Below are 14,222 nucleotides of genomic sequence, written 5' to 3'. Positions count from 1 at the left end.
ACCACTGCCATAACTCTGGCGTAGACTACCATTTTTCTCATCTGGAGGACTAGGATAGTTTTAGTTCGTCACCCTGCTTCTGTCCAGCTCTTCCGATCTATTCTCCATACTGAAAACTGAGTGTAAACCCTTCAGTGACTTCTCATTGCCTTTCAGAGAAAGTCAAAATGTTTCAGCATGGTTCTGATCTGTGATCACTATTAATCATACCCATTTCCCACTCTATTTTCCAGTTACACTGACATTTTTCAGTTATAAGAAATGACCATGTTCTTGCTTTTCTGAGGATATTTTTACATACTACTGCCCCTGTCCAGGACAATTATGTTACTTGCCACTTGATTCATGGCATCTCCTCTCTCTCCTGTCTCAGGGATCATTTTCTGACCCTATAAGACTGGGTTAAGCGGACTCTGTAATTGATTGTCCATCACATTGTGCACTTTCTCTAGTGTAGCACTTATCACACTATCTTAACATTTCCTGATTTATTTCTTTCTTCCCCTACCTTTGAACTCTTCATTTTAGAGGAGGGATCGTGTCTTACTCATAGTGGTAATCACTTTCTGGCACTTGGTAGATGTGAAAAAGATACTCATTGAATGAATGAATGAATGAATGAATGAATAGAAATATATAGTGTGTTTGCAAGACACAGAGGCAAATGCATGAATACCTTTGTTCAAATTCATCACCACTTTGATAAAATCGTTCAAAATTTAGGCCACAGGGATATGGAGTGAGTGGATGGGGCTGCCGTCAACCATGAAAATGAATGTATTAAGCGAATTTTAAAGCTCAGTCACAGACAATATGGTCTGTTTCCTCCCTATTTATTGCTTTCTTTGATTTTATTACTCAGCAGAAAGAACATTTCATAGCATTTCTAAAATTAGAAAAACAAGCCCATTTATTCCAAGGCAGAAATGCATAATTTATTTAAATTACCCCCAAATTCCCACCACGTGAAATGTTTTTCTTGAACATGATGAAAAAGATCAGTTTCAGAGTTAGAAAAACATATTTCCATCTGTTGTCCAGTTGTTACTCTCTTCCAAAGAAAATGTGTGACGTGGATGGGAAATTATGAGGTAATACTTGAAGATATTGTCCTTTCTGATGTGGAAATTTTGATGTTTTTAGACGCTAACTAGACTTACATGCTTGGACAGTTAGCTTCCCTGTTGATGAGCTCATTGCTGAAAAACAAAATGGAATATAGATTGATAATGTGATATGGTCTTAGTTGGTCTTTCAGAGGATATTTATTATATATGAATTCTGGACAATCGAGCGTGTAATCAGGAGAATGGCAGGCAACCCAATAAACTAGATATGCATACAATTTTTATAGAGATTCATAGGCAACCTCTAGGAAGGTGGAAAAATCCTCAAGCTGTAGGTTATTAAGACACAAATAGTGGATGATTAAACCCACAAATAGTTTTTATTAATACAGAACAAGGATTTCCTAATGGGCTGGATATAGCCTCTTTGGATTTCATTTCAGGAGATAGAGAAAATGGGGAAAGAGGAAGCAAGTAGACGGGGTCTCCAGGCTCAAACCCAGCCGCAGTCAGAGCAGCTCTGCTTTTATTGCTTCTGTTGAAGAATTTATGTAAGCCTTTCTTTAGTCAAAGGGTTTAGGAATGAAAAAAAATCTTTGAAACCACCCATATAAACTATATTTAAAATACTTCTAAAACAATTACTAAATTGTCAAAATGATTTTTTCTGAAGAATAAACGACTATGTATTCTTATTCAACATCTGCTGAATATTGGTAAAGACCAATTATTGGACAGAATCTAAAATCAAATTTTCTCAATTTCCAATAAAGTTAAGAATCTGACAAAGGATTGGGATGCCTGGGTGGCTCAGTCGTTGAGTGTCTGCCTTCGGGTCAGGTCATGATCCCAGGGTCCTGGGATCGAGCCCTGCATCGGCCTCCCTGTTCTGTGAGCCTGCTTTTCCCTCTCCCTCTGCCTGCTGCTTCCCTTGTTGTGCTCTTTTTCTCTCTCTCTCTGTCAAATAAATAAATAAAATTAAAAAAAAAAAAAGATCTGATAAAGAACACATGAACATTTCAACTTAAATTGATGGAAAGTTATTAGAAAATTGTGTTGATTTTCAAGATAAAAAGCCTTACTAAGCAGAATGAGGACAAACTGTTTTACTTGTTTTGACCAGTGCCATGTTTCTCAGACTCATACTCTCTGCCTCTAACTTTACATTGTGCAAACTAAGAATGTTTCTTTCTACTCACCTTCTGTAAATCCAACTTGGCAAACTAGTAAGGATGAATTCTGTGAAGCAGGAATTTTGAAAATATCCAATTCAAGAATACCCTTACAGGGGCGCCTGTGTGGCTCAGTTGGTTAAGCGGCTGCCTTCTGCTCAGGTCATAATTCCAGGGTCCTGGGATCGAGCCCCGCATTGGGCTCCCTGCTCAGTGAAGAGCCTGCTTCTCCCTCTCTCTCTGCCTGCCGCTCTGTTTACTTGTACTCTCTCTCAAATAAGTAAATAAAATCTTAAAAAAAATAATACCCTTACATTCATGCCCAAGTCATTATATGATAAAGAATCAATTGCTTAGGACAGATTCTCAGTATTTACTCTATAGAAGAACTCAATTTTCTGTCAAATGTAGTTTTAAAGCAGGTAAATTTCTTGTTTCATTTTTTAAAAACATAATTTAATATTTCCTACATTAGTTAGTAATGGATTAAAATGGAAAGTGGTATGATGTTAGAATTCTTCCTTAAAACTTCATCTTAGTTTGAGCAATATGCAAATTTCCCCTTTCCAGGAAGGATACCAGGTTGTTTGAAATGGTTGTGAATATAAATGGATTTTTGAAGAGTGAATTTTTAGGGAGGATGTTTACACTTAGAGTTAAAATATCCCCATGCAAGTTACTAGCTGTTGATATCTAATTTTTACCAAATAATTTTACTTTTCATGTGAAGAAGTGAAATGAACATTAATACCTAAGTCATGAAAATGAGCCTCTAATATACTTCTGAGTTGAGAGTAATTGAGTTAGTATTCAGGGCTCTGCATGCTACGAGGACCATGAGGGGAACTGGAGCATACATGAACCAAACGTAGGCAGTGACCTGCTCTTTCACAGCCATGGTGTTGTGAGGGCCTACTTAGCCAGAGCGACCCCATCTCCATAGAACAGCCATTTTGTTGTTAATGCAGTGAACTTAAATTGACCCCCCCCCCCACCACCCAGGAACTTACTTAGAAACAAGTCTGGGAAACCAGTAAAATATGTCTGATCAGTCCCTGATAAAAGAGTCCAGATACAAGGATGGGTCAGGTCAGGCTGAGATAATAGAGCCCAGATGCAAGGACGAGTCAGGTCAGGTAGGCGTCCAGTCAGTAAAGAGCACATCCTATCTCCTTAACCATCAAAGTATATAAACCCCACCTTTTGGGTGCCAATTCTGACCAAAGTGATAGGCTCCTTCAAACAGCTACTATAGGGTAAACTGTAATTCAATTGGCCACCCGTGTGTGACCTAGCATGACTATGCAACTTTTTCTGTGTGTTACAACCTCACTGGCCAGGCTCAACCACATGGCTTTTGCTCTATAAAAGCTGGTCTGTGAGGCTGGAAGGGGAGAGGTCGCTCTCTCCGTAGGAGATGGCCCCGATGGTCGGTTTGATTCTCCGTGCTGGCGCGAAATCAAGCTTTGCTTGACCTTCGCTTTGTATCAGTCTCGATCCTTTGACCATGGACCCCATCAGTGTTTGCAATGCAAAGGAGCCAATTTTAGCTTCCCTTTGACACACTGCATCCCATGAAGGATCCATACCACGCAGCGTTTGTTTTTCAAAAGAAACCCCAGAAAACAACCAAACCAAACCAAACCAACCCACAAATTCTTGACAAATAACAGATAATCTTGGGCTGCAGGGTTATTTCTAGACTTGGTCTAGAATTTCAACTGTTTTCCACTCATTGGGAACCACCCAGATTGAGTGTTCCTGGAGAGCTGTGATTTTTGCCTTGAGGATTCTGCTGAGCTTTTCACTAAGTGGGTTTTCCTAAATGTTAGTAAACACTCCTTTTTTACATTTGGAAATTTGGAAACTTTAAGGTTCCAGCTTTTTCTACTACCAGTCACTCAGATTATGCTTTCAGGTTTCCAAAGCACATGTAGAACTTACTAGCTTTCCAATTTTAGTATATGTGCTGCCGAAGCGAGCACCTTACTAGCTTTCTAAGTGGTAATGGCCTATATGTTTCACATTTTCTATGTTCTTATACATCGTCATGTTATTTCTATGATTACAGGAAGAATAATTGCAATTTTTATGGATGAGAGAACAGAGGTAAAGTCATGGGCCAATTACTTGGGTGGTCTTGAAGTGACTCGGTGGGGTTAGAATTGGGTAACTTTCAAATCAGGTTCTCCAACAGCACCCTGCCTTTTAAGCTACTAGTCATTAAGATAAGGTGTAGCACATAAACCCAGTCTGTAAAAAACAAAAAGGCCAGGCAACTGATAGCTATTTTGTGCTCCATTGCTGGTTTCAGATAGCTTAGGCTTTTAAATTTCTGGCAAATTAACTGGTTATTAGAAGTCACACACAAGGGACGCCTGGGTGGCTCAGTGGGTTAAGCCGCTGCCTTCAGCTCGGGTCATGATCCCAGGGTCCTGGGATCGAGTCCCGCATGGCCTCCTTGCTCGGCAGGGAGCCTGCTTCTCTCTATACCTCTGCCTGCCTCTCTGCCTGCCTGTGTGCTCTCTCTCTCTCTCCTTCTCTCTGACAAATAAATAAAATAAAATATTTTTTAAAAAAAAGAAGTCACACACAACACGTCATATAATTTATCAGAATTGCCACTATTTCACAACCTCGACTCATTTGTTTCCCCACTGAACAAGGTGGATTAAGCCCTTGACAGGCACTTCCCTCCTGGGTTGGGAGAGGTCCAGGGCTTTATTCCCGGAGTAACTGACTCTTCACCAGCAAACTCTTGCCCATCCCATTCCTTCAGATTTTCACTTCCTGGTCAGGTTTCCTCTTGAGGAGTCAGCCAGACCCTTACAAGGGTAGGGCATCCTGTTTCACCTCTGATATTAATTACTTACCCTGAAACTCTCTTAAGTCTAGTATCCATTGGAATTTGTAGGAGAAATCTGCACTGACTTCTGTGTGCCAGAAGTAAGTATTGCAGAAGTAGCTTAATGCACAAGGGTAAACAGGTTTCTGTCTAGCTGGACACTGCAGAGGCTTTAATATGCTAATATAAGAGATCAATATCATAGACAGAATTTCTAAGATGTGTTTGACCCCGAGCACTTTTTTATATAAAGCCTCTCGAGAAATTAGAGATCTAGATTTGAATCTTACATCCTTTTATTTGTGTCCTTAATTTTTTGTTTCTCTTTCATATTTATAAAGGTGAATTTGCCTACTTCCTAAGAATATAGAAATTAGATGCTGCATGTGAAGAGTGTAGAAAAGGGACTTGGTAAAGACTGGTTTGCCTTTTTAGAGTAATGATAATGGCATAATGGTTCCAGTGATTTCTTTTTCCTATCTCAGTGATTTAAAAAATTTTTTATTTTATTTTTTTCTCACCATAGGATACACCCTCCCCAGTGTCCATCACCCTGCCACTGCATCCCTCCCACCTGCTCCCCTCCAGTAGCCCTCAGTTTGTTTCCTGTAGCTCAGAGATTTTTAAAACATAATTTTTAAGGTGGCTTTAGTGGCTCCAAAGTTGGTTTATCATTTTCCCAAATGCCCACAGGAGAAAAAGTTAAGAGAAACGTCATAATTTCACTATATACAGAAACCATCCATATTTTTGAAAGGCAACACATGAGTTTATGTTTTAGGAAGGTCACACCCTGAAAATTAGTTGTTGCTAAATGCTTGGTATTTTCACTAGCTTAGTCATGGAGGCAGTGGCTGGATCAGATTAATTCTCTATTAGTGGTAAGGTTTGCCTTTATTTAAGGATGACTGCCAGTCAAAACCTACAGGAAAACCACTTGATTACTAACTTTAGACTTGCTTTTATCAGAGAAACATAAAACCTTGAAATGCCATTTTTTTAACTTGAAAAAAATTTTCCCATCTAAATTCTAGCTGTTATTTGGAGTGGAAGTTAATGGTAAGTTTAAGATAAGACATAAAGTAGAACTAGTAGAAAACGTCACAGCCCAAAAAACAGTGTACCTACTTACCATTAACTTGAACTGAAGACGCATTTATGCGTAAGGCTCTTGTGTTCCTTATCTTCTGATTTAAGATGCTAAGGATTTTCTCCTTTATTAAGGCCCTTTGCTCAGTAGAGGGGAACTGGAACACCATAACAATGTCTGCTTTCACACCATCTTCCTCTGGACTGAGACATACAAGAGAAGGATATTTATTCAAGTGGGTCTTACACTCTTTCCTGGATTTAGCACCCCTGAATTATGCCTTAATTGCTAAAAGTGGTGAGAACTAATCTTCTTCTTACACTGACATTCATATGTATATCACTGTCTGACCCAAGACCATTTTATATGTTCCTTCTTCAAGTTTCCATCATGTTTTGAGTAAATCTTCCCCATTAATTTGAAGGCTTGTCATGGCAGTTGGGTAAGATTCAGATATCAAAAAAATTTCATCCAAATTGTAAAGTCTGAGGATCAGAAGAAACTTTAGTGGTCTCTTTGGCCAGCTGATACCTACATCACCTCTAGGCACCCATGGCCCTCTAACCCCAGGGCAGTAATTAAAATGATGGGAAATTTGCTTCCCTCCAGAGGCTGTTTCTCTTTGGTCAGCTCTGATTTTAAGAGAATTCTTCATTTTGAGTTGAAATGTGTCTCTTTATATCTTCTACTACATTAGGATTAGGTCTACCAGTTGGGACATATATAAAACATCAAGTTCCTTTCCCACATAAAATATAAGAAGACAGTGACATTCCTGGTTCCTGAGTCTTCTCCAGATTAAACATGTCCAGTTCCTTGAACTTCTTTCATATAAACAAGTTCAAGTCTCTCTACCTGTAGTATTCAGTATTTCCTTTTAAATTAGAAACCAAACAATCAAAGGCCTTTAAAAAATCAAATCTATGTACTGATCTACTTTGTATCTTATTTTTACACTTCAAAAGACCCAAGCTCTGAAAAGCACTACAGGCCTAATTCTCCTGAATCCTTTGACTAAAAACAGAAAATCATATTGATTCTGAGGCACTTTTATCTGTTGTTGTCCATTTAGGCTCCAGAATGTGAAGATACAAATAATCAGAATTTTATGACATATTGGCAAATGTAAGACCAAGATAATTTTCCCTCTATAGGCAGAAGGAAAACATTGTTTATGAGGTAGAATTTCTCTGGGTCCACAGAGAAACTTACAAGTTATAATGACTATAAATTGCAAGGAGTTCACAAGATTATAATAATGTTTCTAGAATGTTACGGCAAATCAGAATTTAAAAAGAAATGATATGAAATCCAGAGAATTTCAGCAAATATGTGCTTTTTATCTCCTAAGCATTGTAGAATTTATCTAATTTATATTATAAAATCCTTCTGGAGGTCACTAGTTATTTAGTAAAGGTGTAAGGAACTTGGAATAAGTCTTCTAATAAGACATTAGTCTGTTGTCAGAAAAAATATTATTTCCTTTATATAAATCTGTCTGAATATATTCATTTTTTAAGAGGATGAGTCTTATAGGCTCATAGGTTTGCACCTATTATGTATTTATGTTCTGCTACATGCTTTTCAAATAACACAGTTGAAACCTCTGAGTAATTTCTGCAATTGATATGAGCCTTATCCCTTTACCATAACAAACAGAAAATCTGTTAAAACAGGAACAGTTTTTGTTTGGGTATGCCTCCTGGGACTTCATTACCGGTAAAACTTATGATCTCATTCTCCAGTCAAACTTTGCCTTCTTATTTTTGAACTGATACATCTGTCAAGACAACTTGGTGGGTTTTCCCAAGGGCACAGGTTCTGGTAGTCCTGGGCCTTACAATCAGTTGATGGGGTTTGAATCCTTTTTCTGTCACTTGGAGAACTTTGAGTGTTATCACTTAACTTCCCTGCATCTTAGTTTTTGCACTTAGAAAATGGTGGTCAGCCCTGTATCTCCAGACCGTATAGAGATACCATTCATGAGAAATCTTAGGCAAGAGCTAGCCTCACAGAGACAACAATGTATGAGTTTTCCCATCTCCTCTGCCCCGTGTCCCTCCAGGCTGGGAGTCCACGTTTACCCAAACATACATACGTCAGTCTGACTACTTGGTTCTTGATATAATGCTTGTTCAAGGCTGAATCTATAAATATCTCATCCACCTGTTATTACAAGAGAAAAACTCTGTGTTAATAAGATATTTTATAATAAAAATATCCTTCCAATTAAAGGCTAAAGCAATAGAAAATTTTAACATGAGTAATATTTTTTCAAACCAATAGTTCTCAACTCTCATGGTGAAACAATCACGGGCAGATTTTTTTTTTTTTTTTAAATTATGGATACTGGAGCCCCTCAGAGTTTTGGTTATAATTGATTAGGGGGGAACCTAGGGATTCATATTTTTAAAAACATCCTCAGGTGATTCTACTGGGCTGACATAGGTACTTGAATAATCTTCCTAAAATTCTGTAGAAGGTGAAGCCAAAAGACCCAGAGCCAAAATGTGGCATGGAGGGAGGCTTTGAGAGAACCTTGGTTGAGTACTGGGTTTGAAGCCTATCCTGCTGCTCACGAACTGGGCAACGTTGGAAGTTACCGAACCAATCTGAGCCTCAGTTTCCCAACCCGTAAAAGAAAATATATTGATATGCTGCTCATAGGGTATAACGATTAAACACACATAAGATGTTGGGTATATTTTGGTAGTGATCTGCAGGTGGTTCCCAACCCCCCATCCTGGCATCGCAGGTCTCAGATTTCTCTGCTGGTCTTTGGCTCTAAACAGAGAACAGGCATTAGGGATTTGGGAGAGAGCCAACGATTTTTAAATTGTTGGTTGTGGGCCCTCGTGTAAATCAGGGAGGAAGAAAGAGTAAGATAGCGTTGTTGATCTAGATGAAAGTTGTATTACTCAGTTTAAATCACCAAAGAAGGAGAAAATAAGCTACTCCTTTTGGTTCATTTGCACAGAATTTTAATTGCCGGATGCAGCATCACGTGGCTGAGGCTTGACTGGGGTTTGACTTGCAGTATCTCCTAGTGACCACTTGGTGGCAACAGTGTCATCCAAACTAAACAAGCATTGCATCTCACATTTGATGAACCGATTGTGCAGAAACCACGTCCTAAATCTTTAAGGAAGGGGCAAGAAAACCAACTCATTTTGAAAAATGCAAAAACGTAAAAATAAATGGAAGGCTATGTCCGAGATCAAGGAACAAGTCATGGCTTCCTTAGCGCTACCAGGCATTCACAAGTGCTTAACTGGGACAAAATATTCCTGGTCTCCTTTAACCCTCACAATAACTGGTATGGAATAAAAATGATCTTGGGAAAGGAACTGTGAGAGACTGTAGACTCTGAGAAACAAACTGAGGGTTTGGGAAGGGAGGGATGGGTGAGCCTGGTGGTGGGTATTAAAGAGGGCTTGCATTGCATGGGGCACTGGGTCTGATGCATAAACGGTGAATCTTGGAACACTGAAAAAATAAAATAAAGTTAAAAAAAAAAAGATCTTGATTCGTATTTTACTTGAAGAGGAAACTGACCGTTGGAGACATTATATAAAAATTCCCTGGCATCGTGGGGATCATACCCTGGGACTTAAATTTAGATTTTCTGTTTGCAGGGCCATCTCTTCTCATTAAATGCCAGCCTCCTTGATCAATGTGATGTACATTTTACTTCAAGTTTGTTTACAAAACAATAAATTATAAAATAAACATCAGGTTGACTTAAACTACAGAACTTGTCAAGATATAATTGGTTGTATATTTGTAAACCTGAAGATCAAAGGCAGTATTTAGAAAATTGAAAAACTCCTAGTATCCAAAATATAAACTTATTTGTATTTACTAAGAAGAGCTTAAATGGACTGAGGAGATATGGGGTTTATAAGCTAGAAATGAAACTGTTTTGGAAGGTGTGTTTTTGGAGGAGTGACATTGATGTAATATCTCTCTTTTCGTTGCATACAGCTATTTTATTACTCAGTATCGGGAAAATCCAAAAGGAAAGAAAAGGGAAAAAGAAAGAAAGAAAACAAACAACAAACCCATGCCAACCCAACAGGAAAAATGTGTCAAATATTAAATGGAAGAAGAGTAAGTAGCAGCTGAGTATTTATAGACGTTTGTAATCATCCTCGGAAATTCCGCCCACAGTTGTTCCCTTGGCTGTTTATAACTTGTTGGTGAAGGTATTAGATTAAGTTTTTGACTTTAGATGTCCTCATTCTAAAGTCACGTGGCTGCTGAGCATACCTACACCCAGCATCAATCCCGTCGTTGGTTCAGTTGTTTGGGAAGAGAGAAGCTGAAGAACATTGTAAGGGGAATCTAGGCATAAGTGACTTCACTAATCATAGAAATAACGTTTTCTTCCTTCTAATACAAACTCCAGGACCCTGCCTCTATAAAGCCTCTTTTATGAGCCTCGGGTGAAGCTTCAGGTGATTCGGGTGGCCTGAGGAAAACGCAGAGAAATGCTGCCACACGGGGCCTGGGGCTTAAAGGGTTTCTGCAATAAAGAAATTTCTAACGGGGGGATTGGAGAAAACAGGAACCTAAACTCTATTGCTGAATGGATTTTATGTGTGGACTAGCTTTCTAGAGACCCTAAGATAATGATGAATCATTAATCATGATTAATCTTTCCTAGAAGATGAAGGGTTAGCTCATAAGAAATACTCTGCTGATACTTTGGCATTCTAAATTTGTAAGAGTTAATAACACTTTAAAAAAAAACAACAACTGTGTGCCAGTTTGTTTTAAGTGTATTACTTACACAAGCTAATAGAGATACTGATTTATAAATCTAGCTCACCTCCCACTCTGGGGCATTTGCAGAGTTCACTTGTTGTAATTAGTCACTTAACATTAAACATGGACCCCACCCCTTTCAGGGTAGTACCTCTTTAGGTTTGATGATTTTGAAATGCTGGAAGTTGCGCTGAGATTAAGTTCTAAAAGGGCAATTGAAGGTTAGTTGAGTGTTTAAAAGAGTTGGGGAGAGGCTGTTAACTCCAACCAACAGACATGCCCATGCATTCAGCTCTCATTCCTGAACAAGTTTGTTTACACATGGCCCACGCCTTTCACCGTCAGACACTTCCCCACTTGGCTTCTCTCTCAGCAATCTCAGTATTTACATAGGAGGTGTCTCAGGGCTGAGACTGCGACCTTCAGGTAGTTATTTATGTAATTTTTTTTAATCTCCTTTACTATACTACACACCCTTTGGGGATATGTACTGATTTTTTCATGCTCCACAGTATGTAGGAATAAAACATGTTTTTTTGGATGAATGAATGAAAGAGAGTGAGAATTTATCAGAAAGCCCTGCATTTACCAGGAAAGTTGCAAGAGTTTTTAATGAGCTTTTCATCAGATTTAGACCAACGCTTCTAAAGAAAAGAGCAAATTGATTATGAATTACTGATGGGAATCCTTTCTCCTTTTGGACCTTTTCAGGTAATTTGATTGTTTATGGAAAGCTCCTCCATGGTAAGACTACAGTAGTCATAATAATAGGAATAGTCTTCATACCTGTGTAACACTGTGTACCAAGCACTAACTCCATTGTATTTGTGAGTTCATTTGCTTTTCTCATCAACCCTCTGAGGTGAATACTATTATCGTCTCCATTATATAGATGAGGAAGTGACCTGCCCAATTGAACTAGCTGACCTTGGGATGAGCACACAGGTGGGTTTAACCCACTGAGCCACCCAGGTGCCCCTGTTTTTTTTTAAAGGACTTTTGTGGACACAAGTTGATTCAATACCCAGAAGGCCACCAAACTTCAGAATTCCATGAATACTATCACCATTAAGGGTGTCCACGTTCTACATAGGTTTAGAAAAATTATTCATAGCTGACTTTTTGATTCTTGGGTTTTGCCAAAAATCCAGAGTTTTAAATAGATACAACTTTAAAAATTACAATAAGAACTATCAAGATTATAGTTCTCATTTTTAGAAGGCAAAGAAAACAGACTGCCTTGCGAGAGGGCTAAAACAGTTTCTTGACCCCTTAGGTGCTGCCTACTATACATTGTAGGTAGGAGCTTTTAGTAAAAACCAACCTGTGTGCTCATCCAGCCCTGCATCAGGCTCTCTGCTCAGTGGGGAGCTTGCTTCCGCTCTCTCTCTGCCTGCCTCTCTTCCTACTTGTGATCTCTGTCAAATAAATAAATAAAATCTTTAAAACAAAACAAAAAAAACCCCCAAAAAACCATGTCTAGTGGACATGGCAGTTGGATCCAGTGTCCTGGGGGGGCTGTGGGTATGTGGATGGAGTGCCATGGAAGTATGACATTCTGATTACCCAAAGCCAGGAGTAATGATATCAACAAATGGGTTGTGATATTATGTGATATTATTGAAGATATTTCTTTGGTTGCCCTAGTCCTCCTCAGTGTTTCCTTATAGGATGTTAGAAAGAAACAGATGGACATCTGTAACTGTTTAATCACACGGAGTGAGTAGCAATATATTGGATAAGCTTATCCCAAATTGGCTTATATTCCTGAGACTGAGAGGCAAAGTAAATTCAATAAATTAACTTGTTTGCAATTAAGGGTGATAAAGGATAAATTAATAACTTTCAGCATAACACAAAGGCTTAGATCTCTGAATTACCATTTTTGAAGAGGAAAATATATAATTCGTGTCTTTTCAAAGTTGTACTAAAGATATTTAAACCAGAATGCCTGAGGCAAAGGAAAGTCATTTTTTTAGAAGATTCCTGTGCTCTCCAGGTGTGTTGTCCTTGAAATCTCCAAATTATTCAGTGAAAAGGAGAAAGAGAGAGAATATGAATCATTACTCTTAGAATCTTTTATATTTCCTGAATGATGAACAATAATCTAAATAGATTATTCAGTAAAGACTGTGCTATAGTTATAACTTCATCAGGAAGTTTAGAGATGGTTCATATCGCTTCCTTTCTCAAAAAAACTTCTCTCAGAAAACACCCATCCACATTTTTCTCCTAATCATAGGTTGTTTATGCTAAACATATACAGGCAGATATTTTCATCAAATTCCTTCCTCTATTATAGTTGTTTGTTTCTGTTGTCTTCCTCCTCAAAAACTGATACAGACAAGAGACCATAAGCCAAAACTGGTATCAAAAGACAAAGAAAGTCATTATATAATGAAAAAGGAGTCAATTCATCAGGAAGACAGAACCATCATAAATATTGTACCTAACATTAGAGTACCCAAATAAAGCAAGCAAATACAAACAGATCCGAAGAGAGAAATAGACTATACAATAATAGTAGAGAACTTCAGCATCCCATTTTTATCATGGATCCATCATCCAGAAAATTAATAAGGAAACATTGGGCTTGACCATACTTTATACCAAGTGGACTAACCAGACATATATAAGACATCCCACCTAACAGCAAGAGAATACACATTCTTCTCAAGCACACACAGAAAATTCTTTAGGATTTTATGATCTATAATGATAGATCATTATAAGTCACAAAACAAGTCTTAGCAAATACTTAAGACTGAAATCATACTATGCTTTTGACTATGTTTTGACTACTATGTTTTGACTAGCATGAAACTAGAAGTTAATAACCAGAGGAAAGCTAGAAAATTCACAAATATGTGGAAATTAAGCAACACACTTCTGAACAACTAATGGATCAGAGGAGAAACCAAAAGAAAAAATAATTTTGAAACAAATGAAAATGGAAACATATATCAAAACTATGGGATGCTGCAAAAGCAGTTCTGAAGTGGAATTTCACAGTGATAAATGTCTACATTAAGAAAAAAGAAAGATCTTAAATAAACAACCTAATTCACACCTCAAGGAACTAGAAAAGAAGAAAAACTATTGTGCTCCTGAAACTAATATAACACTATGTTAACTATACTGAAATTAAAATTTAAAAAAAGAAGTAGAAGAAAAAAAACAAAGCCCAGAGTTAGCAGAAGGAAGGAAATAACAAAGATCAGAGCAAAAATAAATGAAATAGAGACTAAAAGACAACAGAAAGGATCAACAAAACTAAGTTG

The 14,222-nt window shown here is 37.9% G+C and overlaps 1 protein-coding gene across 1 annotated transcript in view; it reads right to left on the bottom strand.

The window, feature by feature from the left end:
• The window catches only part of TMPRSS11A (transmembrane serine protease 11A), a 42,785-nt gene that overhangs the window by 13,192 nt on the left and 15,371 nt on the right, over positions 1–14,222 (bottom strand). Inside the window, exons 4-6 of the mRNA XM_045997375.1 lie at positions 8,273–8,340; positions 6,217–6,377; positions 1,161–1,199 (exon numbers count right to left, since the gene is read on the bottom strand). Of these exons, the coding sequence (XP_045853331.1) occupies positions 1,161–1,199; positions 6,217–6,377; positions 8,273–8,340 (268 nt within the window). The remainder of the gene's footprint in view (positions 1–1,160; positions 1,200–6,216; positions 6,378–8,272; positions 8,341–14,222) is intronic.

Source organism: Meles meles, chromosome 2, assembly GCF_922984935.1.
Source record: "Meles meles chromosome 2, mMelMel3.1 paternal haplotype, whole genome shotgun sequence".
Classification (NCBI taxonomy): domain Eukaryota; kingdom Metazoa; phylum Chordata; class Mammalia; order Carnivora; family Mustelidae; genus Meles; species Meles meles.
Note: the sequence above shows the minus strand (reverse complement) of the source record. Positions and strands in the feature narration are given on the sequence as shown.